This window comes from Ursus americanus, chromosome 8 (genome assembly GCF_024610735.1).
Source record: "Ursus americanus isolate L20-20 chromosome 8, mUrsAme1.1.p, whole genome shotgun sequence".
In the NCBI taxonomy this organism is placed as follows: Eukaryota; Metazoa; Chordata; class Mammalia; order Carnivora; family Ursidae; genus Ursus; species Ursus americanus.
Genome location: NC_142134.1, coordinates 77,363,928 through 77,380,868, shown reverse-complemented (window position 1 = coordinate 77,380,868; position 16,941 = coordinate 77,363,928). Strand labels below are relative to the sequence as shown.

Genomic DNA, 16,941 nt, shown 5'->3' with positions numbered 1-16,941 from the left:
CTCCCCTCAACTTGTGGGGCCATGGGAGGTCACCACCTATGTGTTGCTCCCAGTCACGGCAGATTGCACCAGGTACTGTGAGCGCCCCCATGTGGGAGCTGTTTGCACCTCATGACACCCCGGCAAGATGGGGGCTTGTGAAGACCAGCTGGTCAGGGCAGCCTCCGCACTTCGCTCTGCCAGGCTCTGTCTGCTCCCTCAGCAAAGGGGTCAGCAGCACCAAAGGCAAGTGACTTTTCGCCCATGTGAGCCATGGCTGGCTGGTCCCCTAGGGGAGGCACGTGGGGCCTGTTGCCCTGAGAATGTTTGAAGCGTCCGAACAGGAGGCCTGGGCTTTTGCTGGGCACAGAAATCCTGCTGCATTGTGGGCTCATACCAAAAGAAAACATCCCGGCGCTGTACCCACGCAGCCCTGGGGACTCCGCGTTCAGGCGTTTCCCTCTGACAGCACCCGTGCTCTTCTGTGGCCTTCACCCTTCTGTGGGCCTCCTGGTCCTTGCTCTGAGACTCTGCCCTCACCATCCCTGCCTCCATTCGCCTCGCTATCCCTTCATGCCTAGAAGCCCTGGGAGGGTGGGCCTCCTGGGCTGGGAGCTCAGCCCCTGCTGTCTCCATTTCTAGCTCTACTCCAGCCCCCAGCCCGCCCCCAGGGCACTCTTGCTGCCCCTGAAACAGGGAGAAGCGCAAACACTTGGTTGCCTGAACCCAGATATATTTTTCAGATGGAATTTGAGTTTTTCCTTTCAACAGGAAGTTGGTTTGAGTGGCAAATACACTTTCCCTAACCTACTGAGCAGTAACAAAGTCGAGCTGTCAGCACATTCTGGTGTTTTGTGTTGAACCCCCACCATGTTACTGTGGTTACTAGACTGGGTACAGGCCTTCTAGAAGACTGCCTTTTGTAACCAGGGGCGCGGACTCCAAGGCAGGGGCACTGCGGGTCAGCTACAGGGGAGGGCAGTATACTCTCCTAAGCTGAGAGACTTCGGAGGAGAGCCAGGAAGTACAGTGCTGTCCCCTTTCCCAAGCCCAACGTGGTGCTTTCACGGATGACGCGTGTCCCTCTCCCTCTCTGGGGGCTGTGGTGGTGTCCCCCCCATTTCTCACTTGGACGATCCTTTAGAAATGTGTAGCATTCTCGTTAGGACTACCAAGTACTAATGGTTGTCTGTAACCTTTGTTTTTGTTTTTTTAATGAAGGCAAATTGAAGGGAGAGTGGTTGAAATTTCCAGACTCCAAGAGATATTCACAGAGAAGGTTTTACAACAGGTAAGAAAGAAAAAAATCATCGTTTAAAGTTTTAGCTTAAAAGAGTATACTGTGAAGTCTGGATATTTCCCGTGAGGTTGCCTGATTTCTGGGGCAGCGAGTGTCCAGAGCCGTGTGCTTTTGGCCAGGTGCACTCAGGGCTCCTCGGGTGCGGGCCTCTTGTCCCCTGGTGCAGCTGCTGTGCGTGGCGGGGGCCCTCTGCTCTGGACCCGCTGGCGGCCTCCCCGGCGTGCAGTGGAGCACATGGCGGAGGGAGTCAGGTAGCTCTTCTTTCTGGATGCCCTCCGGTCACCAAGGTGGCGTCTATGAAATGGAGTGACCTTGCAGGGCTGTTGTAGGGCTCAGAGAGAACCCACAGGGAGCCCCCAGCGCTTCCTGGGTGGCCTGCTGGGTAGTCGCTTCTCAGTCGACTGTTAGAGAGCCCAGACTCGTCCCTCCCGCGGTGCCAGGTCCGTGCCACCTCAGGTGTCACGTCCACACAACAAACAGGATTGTTCTCGTAAGAGGATTTTTCATGTTACCTGCCTCCCCGTCTAAAATTCTTCTGGCCAGTAACTGGCAACACTTTTACAGACCTGATCAATTTGTCCTCTTGTTTGTAGCATCCACAGACCGTGGAAGGGTGTCCAAGACAAAACCATTCTGCTCTGTTGTGTGAAACTGGGCTAGTTGGCTTAAGATACCCCCCCTCACAAAACCTGCCCTAAACCTCACAGCCAGAGTCAAATCACTGTAAATTAGGTACATGATGCCTTTTTAATAGCATGTTTAAGGAACTGCTCAGGCACGTCTATGCTGAGCCTTCGCATAGAAGCCTCCGGACACACAACGGCGAGGTCAGCTGCCCTGTCGGAGCACACGCCTTGTGCTCGAGGCGGCTCGGCACGGTAGGAGAGCTCGGGGGCCGGGGAGTCCGACAGACGGGCTCCGACCCTGGGTGCCCTGAGCTGCGCCGCCCTCCATGGAACGGGGCCGGTGTCCCCTGCCTCGCCGTCCGAGCTGGCGTAGAGGAGCCTGACACGCCTGGCTTATCCAGCTGCTCAGGACGTGGCAGCTCATGTTCGTACATTTTAGCCCTTTCTTTAAGAGACACACAGAACAGTGACGCACAAGGCCCTTTCCTGAAGCTAGCATGGGTTTTAAAGCACACGCCTTTGGAGCTTTCGTCTCTGGACGCCATAAAGAGTAGAGAGACCAGAGGGAGAGCCCCCGGCCTGTGGCGGGTGCTGTGTAGTCGGCAGCTCTCGCCTGTGTCCCTTCTTGCCCGGCAGGTGGCACAGTGGGTGGCACCTGGGGCTGGAAGGGGCACGGGCACTGGGTTCCAGTCCTGGTCCTGCCACGTGGTTGCTGTGTGACTTTGGGCAAGTCACTAAACTTCTCTGAACCGTAAGTTTCTCTCTTGCAAAATGGGGCTGCTGCCTATCCCTCGGGGCGCCACAAGGACTCACAGGTTCATGTTTGTAAAGTCCTGGCCCTTCCTAAGTGGCAGCTGCTGGCTTCTGATGTCTGTACGCTTGGGGAAGGAGACAGTGGTTGGGTCTACCTGTCGCTGTCCTTCCACAGGAAGCCGAGATCGACAGCATTCACCAGTTAGTTGTCGGAGCAACTGAGAATATCAAGGAGGGTAATGAAGACATCAGAGAGGTGAGTACTCTCGGGCCCCCCGGGCCTCCCCAGTGTGGCACCGAGTCCAGGCAGCAGCGGTCGTCTTGCTGGCAAGGAGGCACGAGCGCCTTGCTGTGGCCCAGCCCCCAGGGCTCGCCTCCTGATGGCGCTGGACAGTCACATTTTGATCCCCGCCAAACCCCGGACCCCCGCTGTTACCAAGAGCCATGACTCACTGCCCTCCAAAGGAGTGGTGTGAGGCATGTGAGGTCACTCTTGGCAAGGGCCAGACCAACTCCCTGATCCAGGGGTGGGCACCACTGGGGAAGCTTATTGACCCCCCCGCCCCCCAAGGGCCAGAGTCCCTGTGTATTGGGGCCACCACAGTGGACTCTGTTAAGTGGACTTGGTCCTCTGAGTGCAGTGGTTGGGCTGGGTTGACGTGGGGCCACCACTGTCATTATCCTGCTGGGGGACCACAGCTGGGCCAGCTGTGGCTCTGTAGGTCCGTGTGTGTGGCTTTAACCCTGGGACACACGTGGGGTGTTTCCTGGGAGGAAGGTGCAGGACCTCTGAATCAGGGCCAGCCAGTAGGGGAAATAGCTGTTAGCTGAGGGATTCTAAACCCACTCTGGGGTTTTCCTCATCCTTACGGTAAGCAAGGCTCCAGCAATACCCTGGTAGAGCCCAGTGGAGGGAGCGTGCATGCAGACGGGTGGAGTGTTGGAGGGCTTTTGAAACCAAAATCCTGTGTGACACAAATCCCTGCGCTATTGCCCCCCCCCCCCCCAGGCCATTAAAAACAACGCCGGCTTCCGAGTGTGGGTCCTGTTCTTCCTGGTGATGTGCTCCTTCTCCCTGCTCTTCCTGGACTGGTACGACAGCTAGCCTGTCCTGGCTGCTCCTGGCAGACGGCGCGCTGCCGTGGGTCCCCGGCATCGGAGCGGGGCCGTGAGCCGATTTGATCGCCGAGCCATTTGGGGGGGAGGGGGCTGGGACAGACGGACACGCTCACCCAAGGGACACCCAGACCTGTGGTTTTAAGCCTATTTGCTAAGCTGAAAAAGAAAATAACACAAATTGAGAGCGGCCTGTGTAGCGATCCTGACGGCAAGGTGGGTGAGATGGGGGGGGTGGGGGTGGTTACCGGCTGCACCCCAGAAACCGGGCTCAGGGAGGCTCTTGCCTTGCCCTTCTGCTGGCTTCGGGAAAAAGCGCTGGTTAATAACTTCTCACAACAAGTGATCACTTCTTTGTTTTCTGTGGCTTCTTGTCTGCCTGAGCCCTGTGATAGAGTCGCTATATTCTAGAAGACGCACCTTTGCCCTGTTAATATAATAAACGCAACTAGAGCTATTTCGTGTCCCGTCAGCGGGTCCAAGCGTAGAAGTGCAGCGGACACCCACCTGCCGGGTGGGGAAGAAGTGTGGGGACAGACTCCGGGCATCAGCAAGGGGCCCTGGAGCCGCATCTGTGCGGAGAGCATGCCGGTGTTGGCGGGGCCCCACCGTGTGTGGCACCGACAGTCCGCCGCGCAGCCGCGGGGATCCTCGTGTTCCCTGTTTGCTCGGACTGTCACACGTTACCTGTGAGTGGACTTACAGTCAATACAAGGTCTACTGGACAGTACAGAGGGGTGTTGCCGCGCGCATCCGTGTGTCTGTGCGGGAGGGGTGTGTGCGGTCCCCGCTCGCCGCGTGTCCTCGCAGCTATCGCCGCGCGCAGCTCCGTTCCCCCCCCCCGCCGCTACGAGCCCACAGCCACGGCTTCAGAACACCTTGGTAGGAAGACTGGGTTTGGAAGTGGTGACAGGGTCGGCCACGACCACCATGCTTGTTTGCAACAGCTCTCGCGCTAGTCGTCGTTTATTTCTGATCTACTAAAAACAGTGAAACTTTTGACATGTCCACCAGAAACAACACATTCAAATAACATGGAAGAAAACATCTGCGAATGTCTGTTTTCTATTTAATCGTCTTACACACTTATCTAACTGGCAATTTTGTAAACATATACTTTAATGTCAAGATTCAGGTTGAAACGTCATTTTCTTACAAAGATCGTGAATTGAAATGTCATCATTAGGTTTGCAAGTTGCCACACCAGCCCCTCCCAGCCTTTCCTGCCTGGTTCTTACATCAAAGGAGTTCTGGTTCACAAAATAAAAATTAGTCTTGGCTTCCCAGCAATTACATTTTCACTCTTCCAACACAAATAAGTTTTTAAAAGCTAACTTGCTAACAGGGCTGTTGGTGCGAATTTATTCAGAAGACCAAAGGGGTTTCGTTCCTATTCAGCACGGCACAGAGCAGACGGACTACCTACAGGGGACGGAGTCCTGGAGCCCGTGGCCCAGGGACCCCTCTCTGCACAGCCCCTCACCTCACATGCCGGGACACGGTCTGCATGCACTGGAGCGAAACACGGTGCTCTCTGCACCAAGATGCCAGCTCTGGTGTCGGGGGGGCAGAATAGGGCCCCCCAAGTGTGCCTGGCTGCGGGACACTTGCACACTTAGGGATGAGCACAGGGAAGGGAAGGGCCCGTCTGCTCCCAGATGTCCTATTTCCCTCCTTCTCTGTACCTCTCGCTACCACACGTCTTGGCGATGGCACTGTTGCCGCCTGACTGAAGGTTGGAAGAAATTCTGAAGTACAGCTTGCTCATAGCAAAGTGGGGCTCACTCTCACTATGGCTGAGGAGTAAGGATTGCAAACAGCAAGGGGGGTAAAAAAAAATTCCATAAAATGCAGTATTTATCCGAATGCAAACCCCTTGCATATCTGGTGTAAATTTATGTTTTGATCGCATCAAGTCCAAGTAGCTAAATTAGGGCTCCTTAACATGGAAAGTGGTGTCGGAGCTCTTTAAGCAGTGCCGATATGCACTTGGTTTTGTGCCCGTGAGTGGCCGGCAGCAAGTTTTATTCGCTAAGCAGCAGCAGCAAACAAAAGCAGTTGCACCATAAATGAGTAACCTCTAAATTATCGGTAATTATATTTAATGAAACGTCCCTCAAAGTCCCTTTGTTACCTTCAAGTGACACACTGTAAGGAGCCTGCCCACCTCACTGAGCTGACTTCTCGGCGGCTTCGGTCTCCTGCTCGGACAGCTTCTCTTCCGACAGGACGGACATCCAGGGGGACACGGAGCGCGTGATGCTCTGCTTGGCCAGGTTGTAGTGGTTGATGACGGTGTAGAATTTCTCCCGGGCGCTGGAGTCCTGCTCCGCGTAGTAGCTCTCCAGGCCTTCTGGAATGCACTGGGTGTTCTGAAAGACAGGAGGCCACTGAGACGCGTGCACCGAGGCTGGAGGGAGGCCAGGGTGTGTCTCCAGGTAACACCCTGCAGATGTTTACTGAGCACCTTCTCGGCCAACGGGAGAAACACGACGACGAGCAAAAGCGGGCAGGAGTCCTGCCCTCGGCACAGCCCCATAACCAGCCGACACCGGTGGACGTCATGACAGGGTCGACCTCTCTGACGAGGCCGTGACAGCAGTACTTGGGCTCCAGGGGCGTGTGTGTAACAGGACAGTGGGCCTTCCTGCTTCACTAAAGATCTTAACACTAGTTGTCATTTATTTTACATCTACCAGAAACAACATACTCAAATAGTGAAGGGAGGGGAGTCAGAAAGGCCTCCTGGGAGCTAGGTTTTCAGTAGGCCGTATCCGGGGGAGGGGGAGGCACTGGAGGCAGAGGAGACTGGCCTCGCACACAGGGAGCAGAAGCACGAGGAACACACTGGGAAGGGTGGCCTGGGTCAGAGAGGCAGCCACATGAGGCCTGCAAGGTCCTGTTAGGGAGCAGTGTGACCTGGTGATCCAGAGAGCAGCAGGACGTCCCCGAGGACCCCGGATGAGGGCTATCCCAGGCAGCTGTCCACGAAGGAAGACGCTCCGCCCCTACAGGCCACGGAACCCTGAGGAGCTCAGGGGCGGGGGGGACCAGTCCATAGCTCTCATCAGCTGTTAGAAGGTCTAGGACCCCAAAACGTTAAGATCCTGCACCCCAGGCTGCCTTTCCCTGTCAGTCCAGGAGCCAACCGAAGCCACTGCCCCACCATAGCTGATGTGGCCAGCCCACACCAGAGATGTGGAGCTCAGCAAGCCCATGAGGAAGGTGGGTGGGGCTGTGGATCGTCTTCCACCAGCCATCCCCCCCCCCACACTTGGTGCCCAGCTATCAGTTCCCAGCTCTCCTGGCAGCCCGGTGAGGCCATGGGACTGACTTCTAGCCAGTGGGACAGGAGTGGATGTCTGTCCGCTCTCTCTCCCGCAGCCCTTTCTCAGCTGGCTTTGACGGCCCAGGGAAGGCCAATACCCTGGGGGCTGGCAGGGCAGCAAGAGACAGAATCGGGGCTCTAGGATGACCTCACAGAGCTCCCCACCTTCCAGCTGGACCCTTAACGTGAGAGCGGTCGACCTTCTGTCCTGTGGAAGCCACATTACCTGTGTGTCCGAGCAACCAAAGCAACACACGAACGCCACGGCCTCCGTGTCCGACAGTGAAGGGAGACGGCAGCTAAGACGGGTGCCTGGCCTCGGCCACCTCCACAGTCACCAGGGAGAGTTTCACAGCCCAGCTTCCCCGCCCACCCCGAGGGGTCTGACTCAGCACATCTGTGCGGGAGCAATCTGTATGTTTAAACACCCCAGATGATTCTGAGGCTCGACACACTGAGCACCGTCCATCTCGGCCGTGGCCACCCTGCCGGGATGTGCACGGCCGGGATCTGAAGCCCGAGCACCAGCCACGGCACTCTGACCAACTCCTGGGGCTTAGCAAGAAACCCAGCTGCTCAAAGAGTCTGTTTACCTCCCCTGGGCAGGCACCCTGTGGACAGTGTGATGGGTCCTTTGATGACCACATCTCTGGGCACCGCGGGCCACCACATGGATGGCCGGCCACAGCTGCTGCACCGTGGACGCGGGTGCTGGGAGATCTCAGGGCCAGCCCGGATGCAGCCGGGGAACCTTCTCCGGGAGCCTCGTCCGGGCCTGGGCCCAGCTTTTCCTCAGTTTCTGGAAGCTAAAGGCAGGTCCTTGAATTCCTGTAGATTCGAGGCCCACCTGCCGTTTCTCTGGCAGCAAAGAAATTGGGACTGGGGTTCTACGTCCCCCGCTGGTGTTCTCCTGACCTTTTCTTCGTCCCTGACAGTTTGCCAAGTGCTTGCCATGCACGTTCTCTCGCTGTGAGGAAGCTTCTAGCAGTCCACTTTTATGGACGGGGCCAGGGAGACCCAGAGAGGGGGAGTAACTCTCCAGCCCGGGCCTCCCAGTCAGAGCGCCCAGAACCCCACACAGTGTCACCATACAAAGCCGCTAACAGCTAACCCACTCAACTCAAACACAGGACAGTAAGGAGCAGAGGCAGTAGGCCCCGGCTTGGGCCCAGGGAGCAGAGCCGCTGTTTTCCCCAAGGACTGACCGGCTTAGATCAGCCTGCGTTCGGCCCGGCCCGGCGCGCTCAGGCCTCAGGAGCGAAGCTCAGCGCTCAGGCTCCCAGGCGCACTGGGTTCTGCCCTGCCCCGTGACCACCTCGGCCTTCAGCTCCCTTGCGGCGCTGGGCCACGGTGCTCCTCCGGCAGTGTTCAGCGAGGCTGCGAGGCCTGCCTGGCAGGGCTGCCGTGACCCAAACCAGGTGAGCGCCACAGCCTACGCGACATCCTCTCGGGCGACACTAACGTCCTCCTCTGAACCTGGAGGCCTCCCCAGCGCGCGGGTCCACATAGCCTAGCGTCTGCCTGGGGTCAGAGGCAGGGACACAGACAGGACTGAGCACGTGAGGTGTGGAGACAGAAGGCATGACCCCCCGGTCACAGAAGAGCTCCCGTGTGCTGAGACTCCCTCATGATCGAGGTCCCTCTCCGCCTGGATGGTTCTCCCGAGACAGCGGCCACGGGAGTGTCAGCGTGAAGTGGACAGGCGTGGCCGGGGAGTGGCTCTCCCACAGGTGGGCTGCACAGCATGTTCAGAAGCCGTTCGTGCCAGCCCCGTGCCAGGCCCCGGGTGCCACAACCCAGGCCACGGGCCCTATGAAACTGACCCTGCTAGCCTGCTTGTCCCAGCCCGTGGCCCTCACCCAGGAAACCCAGGCTCTGCGGCTCCAACACGAGGAAGTGGCAGGCCTGGCCTCTCAGCGGAGCCAGGTCCGCGCCTGCTTGGCGTGACTGCTGGCAGATGTCGTGGTGTCGTGCCTGGTCCAGTGCCTGGCCCACAAGCTACTGTTTCCTCACTGCGGGGTCTGGGAAGATAGTGAGGGGGTGAAGGACAGGACAGTTTGGGGTGCTGGGATGTGTAGAGAGCACCAGGGTCTCGCAGAATTTACAGCACGTCCGCACGCCTCTTGCCCAGGCGGGCACCATGGGTGTTTCCCTGTTTGGGCGGCTCCGAGGGGCTCGGTGCTGCCGGCTGAGTGCTGATGGGAAGGGAACATAGTCAGCCCAGTACTGCCCGCCCTGTGGAGCGTGGTCCTCCTCCTCCCCCTTGCTCACTGATGCCCGAAATACCAGGAGCAGGACTACCTGCCGGCCCCCTGGGAACACAGGGAGCTCTTTCCGGGAGAGGACAGAGGCCTGCAGTGTGCATCCCACCCGGCCAGCGTGTCGGTGGGGGAGGCAGAGGGAGCCTCGGCTCCCCCACCTCGACACGGGGCTGGGGAGGCCCACCTCCTGGGTGGCCGTGAGGACCAAAGGCAGCGATGGGCCGCTCAGGTGAGAAGCCACGAGGTGGCTCACACAGTGGACAGGAAAGGGCAGAAGCTGTAGGGGCCCCACCAAGGGGACGCTGTCTCAGCAGCAGCTCAAACCCAGCCACGTCTGGGCGTCAGGAAGCAGCAGCCCCCGTCCAGCAAGGCAGGCGGCCACCCCCGCAGCCTGCGCCGCCACCCGCCTTTCGCTCTGTCCTCCCCTCCTCCGCTCGCCAGCACCGGGTCCTGCAAGATGGCCTGAGGCGGCCAGCGCATGCTGGGCAGTGCGAGACTCCCCGCCAGGCCAGGACGGGGCCTCCAGACCCGACAGAATACCTGCCCTGCCCTCTGGGGGCCAGGCCGGGGAGGACGGACGGTTCCGCCGCCGCCCACACACGGGCTGCAGGAGGAACGTGCGGGAGACGCCGTGGTGGGCTGGTGGTAGGCCAGAACCCCAGTCCCAGGGGGAGCAGGGGGCTGGCGGCTCCCAGGAAGTTCTGACCCAGCCCCTCTCGGGCCAGAAACCACAGCCACGTACGTACCCCTCTGTGGGCGAGTGTGGGGAGGTCACCCGACCTCTCGGCGCCCCATGCCTCAGGCATGAAATGATCATCGGCCCAGCGCGGTGACCCAAGCAAGCGTGTTCCACACAGCCCCTGGCACACGGCCCGCGCTAGTCGGTGTTCCTCGCGCGTGAGATCCACGGTGCGAACGCATGTATCTGCCGACGGTCTACCCACATGTCAGAGTGTGGGGTTTGGGCACTTTCCCCTTACATTTGAAACCTTTCCGTGAGACTCCTGTAATTACTTCATGGTTTCAGGAAAAAGGCAGAAACCTAGCTGCCTCCCCAGCCCGTATCCGCCTTCCTAAATCCCCCTGTGACACTCCAGTGAGCGTGACCTCCTCTCACCCACGGCGCAGGCACAGGCGCCCGCCCTCGGGCTCATGCCAGGACCTCTGTGGCACCTGTGTCCATCCGCCCTTCTCACGGGGCCCCCTCTGGCTCCGGGGGTCCATAGGACCCCAGCCCAGTCTGTCCTCAGTCCATGCCTGCCCAGACCACCCACTGGCTGCACTGACTCCTCATTCAGTTTGCACCCCCAAATGACCCGGAAGAGGGGACCCCAGGCTCTCACGGTCACCCTGGTTTCTTCTCTGCCTGGCACTTAGCGTTCACACCGTCTGGGCATCTGCCTGTCTTGCCACTCGTCTCCTCCACTAGAACACAGGCCGCAAGGGCAGCGCCTTGGCTCCTCCTGTCCGGCGCTGCGAGCCCAGCACCCAGCCGGGCACACCGCAGTGGCACTCCGTACGTATACGCTAAATGTACGTTCATACCGCGGGTGTGACCTCGGACACGGTGACGATCGCGTCTGTACTGCATCCTCCCACGGGGATCTGACGCTATCTACCCAGAAGGCTTTTGGGAGCATTCACAAATCCTAGTGTAAAAGCCTCTGTAAGCTGTTGGGGTCTGCGTGTGACCTGCGCAAGCACAAACGTGCCCGAGGGAGGGAGGGAGGGAGGGAGCTCGGGCCTGCCCCCAATTAGACGGAAGGGCCAACGGAAAATCCCAAGAGACGCAGCTACAGACTATCACGGGCTCTCCATTCCCAAGGCGGGCCGGGCACCAGATACCGGCCCTCTCCCCTACCCGGGCTTCCTCTCTCAGACTCCACCTGCCTGGACCCGGTTTTCCAGCAGAACGGGCCTTGCCGGATGGGCAGTTGTAGCCTGCCCCCACCCCAGGTAGGCAGCTTGCCCGGCCCGGAGAGAACGAGCCGGAAGTAAGCCCTGGTCCTCCCGATGGAGCGGCTGGCCCCAGTGGTTTGCGAGCAGTCTGTCCGGTCCCCGGGAAGCTGTCCTCGGCACACCCGGTTCCCATCAGGGCGCCGCTCCTGCGTCTGCTCTGCTTCCTCTCCATGACATCAGCCCCTCTGCGTCACCAGGCTCTGGACCAGGTCCTCCCCTCCCACTCCTCCCCTGCATCTTCCTCCCCCGCATTCCCCCCCAAGTCACGTGGGTGTCCTCTCTCCATCCCCAGCACCCTGAGCAGGCCAGACCCTTGTCTCTCCCCAGGCTGCCTGCGGTAGCCTCCTGGGCCATCTCACCAAACCTCCAGCCTCCCTGGGCCACCAAGTGGCCGTCCCGTCACTTCCCCTGCCCCGGGGACCTTTGCCTGGCACGTGAAGTGCTACAGAGTCCGGCTATAGCGGGCTCACATCGCCCTGCCCCCCGTCCTCCAGGCCGACCAGGCCTGCACTGCCCCGCTGTCACCCGTGTGCACATCTGCTCCCCTACCCGACCTGGGCTGGCCCTGCTGGCCTCCAGCATCTGCTAAGGGGCTTGCTTGGTCAAGGCCAGCCCTCCCCTCCGCGAAGCCCCAGGCCCTCTGGGTTGGCCTTTAAACCGTGGTACCTCCTGAGCCCTCCTGAGCTTCTGAGCAGACCACAATCTCTCACAGGCCATCCCAGGGGTAGACGGGTTTGTTGAAGGCTGGGGGTGGGGGGCCGGGGTGGAGGCTCCCCCCAGGTCCCCACACAGCTCCCTCACTGGCCTCCTACGAGCGTTGCTCAAACCTAACCATCCTTCTAGAAACTGCAGTCCCTGACCCTGCTTTCTCTTCTGTTTTCCAGTGCTTATAACCTAACTTGGTATACGACTGACTTCCTGTTTCTTTTGCGAATAGCAGGGAGCTTCGCAAAGGTGGGGACCTTCAGCCCACGAGTCCTGGCTGGATTCTAGCACCCGGAGAAATAGCGGCCGCCGTTGGCACATGGCACACGCCACACGGACTTGCCGAGCAGAGGAAGGGCTGAAGGGCGACATGAAGTCTGGCTTTGCCTGCTAACTCGTGCAACAGTTCTGTGTCCCTCCCGTCACCAAAGCCCAAAGCCATGCCACAGGGGACAGCTGACAAGCCAAGCCCGGCCATGTGTGTGCTCGGCGTGGGCTTCTCCTGCTTTAATTTCAGCAGCACCAGATCCTGGAAATGATCCTTGTCCCTCTGCACAGTGGCTCTGAGTTCAGAACCAAATGTGGGGCCAGATGCTGAGTGCGTGGGAAATGGGACCAAGTCCACAGCGAGTCCCTTTTACTTCCTCGTGCTTCACCTCTTCCCCCTCATCTCCCCGCCCTGTATTTGTCTTCACTTCATCCTCTCGTTCCCTGTGTATGTGCCACTTGCAGGTTTTCTGGAACACGGAGGCATCACAGCAAAGCAAGCATTTGCACGCGGAGAGCCCAGCCAAGCGGGCCCCAGGCGGAGCAGGCAGCCGAGGGACAAGGGACACGCAGGCAGGCGTGTGGGGCATGTGCCCTGCTCTGCTCCCAGTCCCCCTTGCGCGAGCCCTTCCTCCCTCCGGGCCTCTGCTCCCCCGGGGTTAGGGCAACTCCCAGGAGCCACCTTGCTACAGGTCCACCTCGCCTCCTCCCCCTGCCCCTCCGCCTCCCTTCCCTGCTCCCTCCCGTGAGGGTCCCATCAGAGCACAGGGCCCCGCTGCTCTAGCGCCTGTCCCTCCATGAAGGCACCAGGGGGCCTCAGGCGGGGGGGAGGTGGGGAGGCAGAGCCTTACCTTGAGGACAAAGCCATCGGGGCAGGCACGGTCATACTTGTACACCTTGTAGACGACCAGGAAGACGACACAGGTGAGGAAGGCCAGGGCGAAGAGGACCAGCACGGAGACCTGTGGGCAGAGGTGGGGCCCGTCAGGGTGGCTGCAGAGACCCGAGTGCGGGGGCGGCCAGCCAGACGCACGGACGCGCACCCGGTGCGCAGAGACGGTCTCTGGAAGGAGACCCACACCGGAGCCCCGGGAGGCTTCGGGGACGAGAGGTCAGCAGAATCACTTTTCAGGGGACATTTTCCACCACGTCCACAAGCTCTCTCTATTGTAAATGGCCTGTTCTTAGTCTTCCAGGCCATGTGTGGGGAGCTCGGGGTACAGACACAATCGACCGTTGTAGACACTTGGAAACCTGGTCGAGCCAGGGGTGTGGGTTGCCTTTCTGCCTGCTGCCAGTAACCGAGGTGACGCACCAGCTACCGCTTATCAGCCGTTCCAGATGTCTTCTGAGCCCGGGGCGCCAGCCCTGCTGTTGGGCTGGGACCAGCGAAGCAGGAAAGCCAGAATCTCCTGGGCCCCCATCACCTCTGCCCTCGAGTTGCCTGCGTGCTCAGTTGTGTCCCCTCCCCAGGGGGCAGTCCCCATGGGTGCAGGAACTTTCTGCACTGCTGTATGCCAAGCTGGCCAGCCCAGCGTGTGCTTGGCCAACATGTGCGGATGGGCGCGGGACAGGACAGCAGGCGCGGGACAGGAGAGCAGGCACAGAGGTGGGAGATCCTGCCCCAGCCTGAGGTGGCAGGGCACGGGGGACAAAATGACACTGGATCTGAGCACCAAAGGTGCTCGCCTGGCTGCTGGGAGCCCCCCTGGTAGGGGCAGGGCACGTCCGGAGGCTGAAAGGATGCACAAAGACTCCGCAGATCAGATCAGGGGAGGGTGAGCCCTCTTGCTGACAGTCTGCTGCCCACCCCCGTTAGCGGACACCGCTCTCCGGCTTCTAAGGAGGGGACGGTTCAGAGATGGTGGGGCCCTGGGAGCCGGCCCAGGGCAGGGGCTCCATAAAGGTTCGCTACTCCCCCTCGCCCGCCTCTCCCAGGGGGCCCGTGAACTCCTTCCCGTGGCCACACAGCTCCACGGCGGCCAAGCCCGGGCAGAAGTCCACTGCCACCTGAGGCTGCACAGACGTGCTGGGCGAGGCCCCAACGAGCTGGGCACGGCCTCAAGCAAAGCGCACGAAGCCCCGTCCTGGCCTCGGGAGCTGCGTGTGTCCCCCCGATCCTGCGGGGCCCTGGTTCCTGTACAGGTGGTCTATCTGTGAGAGGAGAGCAGAGCCGCTCTGGGTCACCTGGGAAGATGGGTGTGTAGAGTGCTCAGCTTGGAGGACAGAGGGACAGATGCCCGCACCCTGCATCCCCCTCCACTTGCCTCAGGCACGTCGGGAGTCCCTGAACCTCCCTGGTCCCCAGCCCGCTCTCCTGTGACGCAAGAGGGCACTGCCCCATGTCCCCGTTGCTGTGAGGGTACGAGGAAGGCGAGAATTGGGCAGACACCCACAAAGAACGGTAGTGACTACTGTGGCGAGCGCTGCCCCGTCCCTGGGCTCTGCCTCCGTTTCCCAGGCTGTTCGTCACCAGCCTTCGGGGTCCTCCCCAGGCCTGCGTCGTGGTGGCCGGGAGCCCCGGCCAGGGCCAGCGCTGGGCAGCTCAGGAGCGAAGCACACGGCCTGCCGTGCTGGGGCTGACCCTCCCTTTCTCGCCCTGCGCCGGCGCTCGACACACTCCAGGTGGCCCACACACCCCGGGGCCCACGAACACCCAGACTCTCCCTTCTTTCACACGCCCACCCCGGCCACCTGCCTCCCCACCCACCCCCAGCTCACGCTCCCTGCAGCCGGGGCGACACCTGTCCCTTGTGTCCCTTTGCTCAGGGAATGGCCCTTGAGGCCCAGGCAGGCAAGAAACCTGTGCATCACCACCCACGAGGCCCTTCCTACCCGTCCCTAAGTCCCACCCATGCCCGTCACCATCTCTGTCCTCCGCCACCTTTACCCTTCCTGTGACCTTGGGATACCATCACCTGGACCGTCAGGGTCACCAGCCTCTCTAGGGCCAGAGAGAGTTCAGCCTGAGAGTCTGTGCTGCATGTGGAGCCCATTGCTGACACAGGGACACGGGATGAAGTCACAGATACTTCGGGGCCCCACAGGAAAGGCACCCTGGGGTTCCGGTGGCGGCTCCGGTACCCGGCAAGAACACACCACAGACCCCAGACAGCCCAGGGAGACCACAGACGCAGCTGAGCGTGGGGCTAAAGGAGATCAAACCTGCACGAAAGGGGGCGGCGGCAACAGAGGCAGCAGCTGGAACCCCCGGCCTTCCAACAAGGGTGGCAGCCTTGCTGGTGTCGACACTTGGGACAGGCAGCTCTGGGCAAGTCAGCTCCTCTGGGTCCAGGCTCCTGCCCGCCAATGGCAACAGGAGGACCCAGCTCCCAGGGCGGGAGGAAGGGCCGAAGACTCGAAGCAGTCCTGCCAAGGACAGCACCCGGGCGCAGTGCACGCCGTGGAAGGAAGCATTTGCTCTTGTTGCCGCAGCGGTCACCCTGTTGCTCCCGCCCTCGCTCGGGCCACACGGCTGGCAGATGCAGAGCTGGGCGCTCAGCCCAGGCCACGCAGCCTGCCTCGCGCTGACTGCCCTGCCCTACCTACCCCAGCCGCCCCCCCAGACTCACCCAAATCTGCCCTGCCTAGGACCCAGCTACCCGCTAGCCCTAGCAGCCTCTGCGGGCAGCGAGGGCAGCTTCGTGGGCTCTGCGTGGTCCAGAGCAGCAAGGCTGCCTTAGCCAGGGCAGTCTGGGAAGAGCTGTATTTACTATAACTGGTTTCCTTCATAACCCTCTGTACTTTTTTTTTTTTTTTTAAGTGGGCTCCACACCCAGCATGGAGCACAACACGGCTTGAATTCACGATCCTGAGAGAAGACCTGAGCTGAGCTAAGAGTAGGATGTTTGGGGGCGCCTGGGTGGCACAGCGGTTAAGCATCTGCCTTCGGCTCAGGGCGTGATCCCGGCGTTGTGGGATCGAGCCCCACATCGGGCTCCTCCGCTGAGCCTGCTTCTTCCTCTCCCACTCCCCCTGCTTGTGTTCCCTCTCTCGCTGGCTGTCTCTATCTCTGTCAAATAAATAAATAAAATCTTAAAAAAAAAAAAAAGAGTAGGATGACTGACTGAGCCAGCCAAGTGCCCCATAACCCTTTGTATTTTATTTTAGGCATTTGGAAACATTCCAAAAAGAGGCCCATGGCACACAAAAGGTTAAGAAGCCTGTTAGAATATTATCTCAACAAAATATTAGTAAACTGAATTCAATAGTACTTTAAAAGGATCCTACGCCATAATAATATGGGATTCATTCCAGGGATGCAAGGATGGCTCAACACCCGTAAATCAACGTGATACGTCACATGAATAAAATGAAGGATAAAAACACGTGATCATCTTCAAGAGATGCTGGAAGAGCATTTGACAAAATTCAACATCGATTTATGATAAAAACTCTCAACAAAGTGGGTATAGCAGGAACACGCCTCAACATAATAACGGCCATCTAGCACAAGCCCACAGCTAACATCGTGATGGTGAAAAGCTGAACACTTTCCCTCTAAGAGCAGGAACAAGACAAGGATGCCCACTCTCGCCACTTCTATTCACCATAGTACTGAAGTCCGAGCCTGAGCATTAAGAAAAAGAGAAGGCATCCCCATTGGAAAGGAAGAAGTAAAACTCACTAGTTGCAGGGTGACATGAT

At 59.7% G+C, this 16,941-nt stretch overlaps 2 protein-coding genes across 4 annotated transcripts in view; one reads left to right on the top strand and one right to left on the bottom strand.

The window, feature by feature from the left end:
• STX18 (syntaxin 18) overlaps positions 1-4,823 on the top strand; it is a 123,193-nt gene extending 118,370 nt beyond the window's left edge. For all 3 annotated transcript variants that reach the window (XM_045771369.2, XM_045771371.2, XM_045771372.2), the window contains 3 exons: positions 1,201-1,270; positions 2,834-2,914; positions 3,668-4,823. In XM_045771369.2, coding sequence (XP_045627325.1) covers positions 1,201-1,270; positions 2,834-2,914; positions 3,668-3,763 — 247 coding nt within the window. In that variant the 3' untranslated portion in view covers positions 3,764-4,823. The remainder of the gene's footprint in view (positions 1-1,200; positions 1,271-2,833; positions 2,915-3,667) is intronic.
• Positions 4,824-4,826: 3 nt separating this feature from the next.
• The window catches only part of NSG1 (neuronal vesicle trafficking associated 1), a 30,484-nt gene continuing 18,369 nt past the window's right edge, over positions 4,827-16,941 (bottom strand). The window contains exons 4-5 of the mRNA XM_045771373.2: positions 13,146-13,256; positions 4,827-6,146 (exon numbers count right to left, since the gene is read on the bottom strand). Of these exons, the coding sequence (XP_045627329.1) occupies positions 5,943-6,146; positions 13,146-13,256 (315 nt within the window). The 3' untranslated portion in view covers positions 4,827-5,942. The remainder of the gene's footprint in view (positions 6,147-13,145; positions 13,257-16,941) is intronic.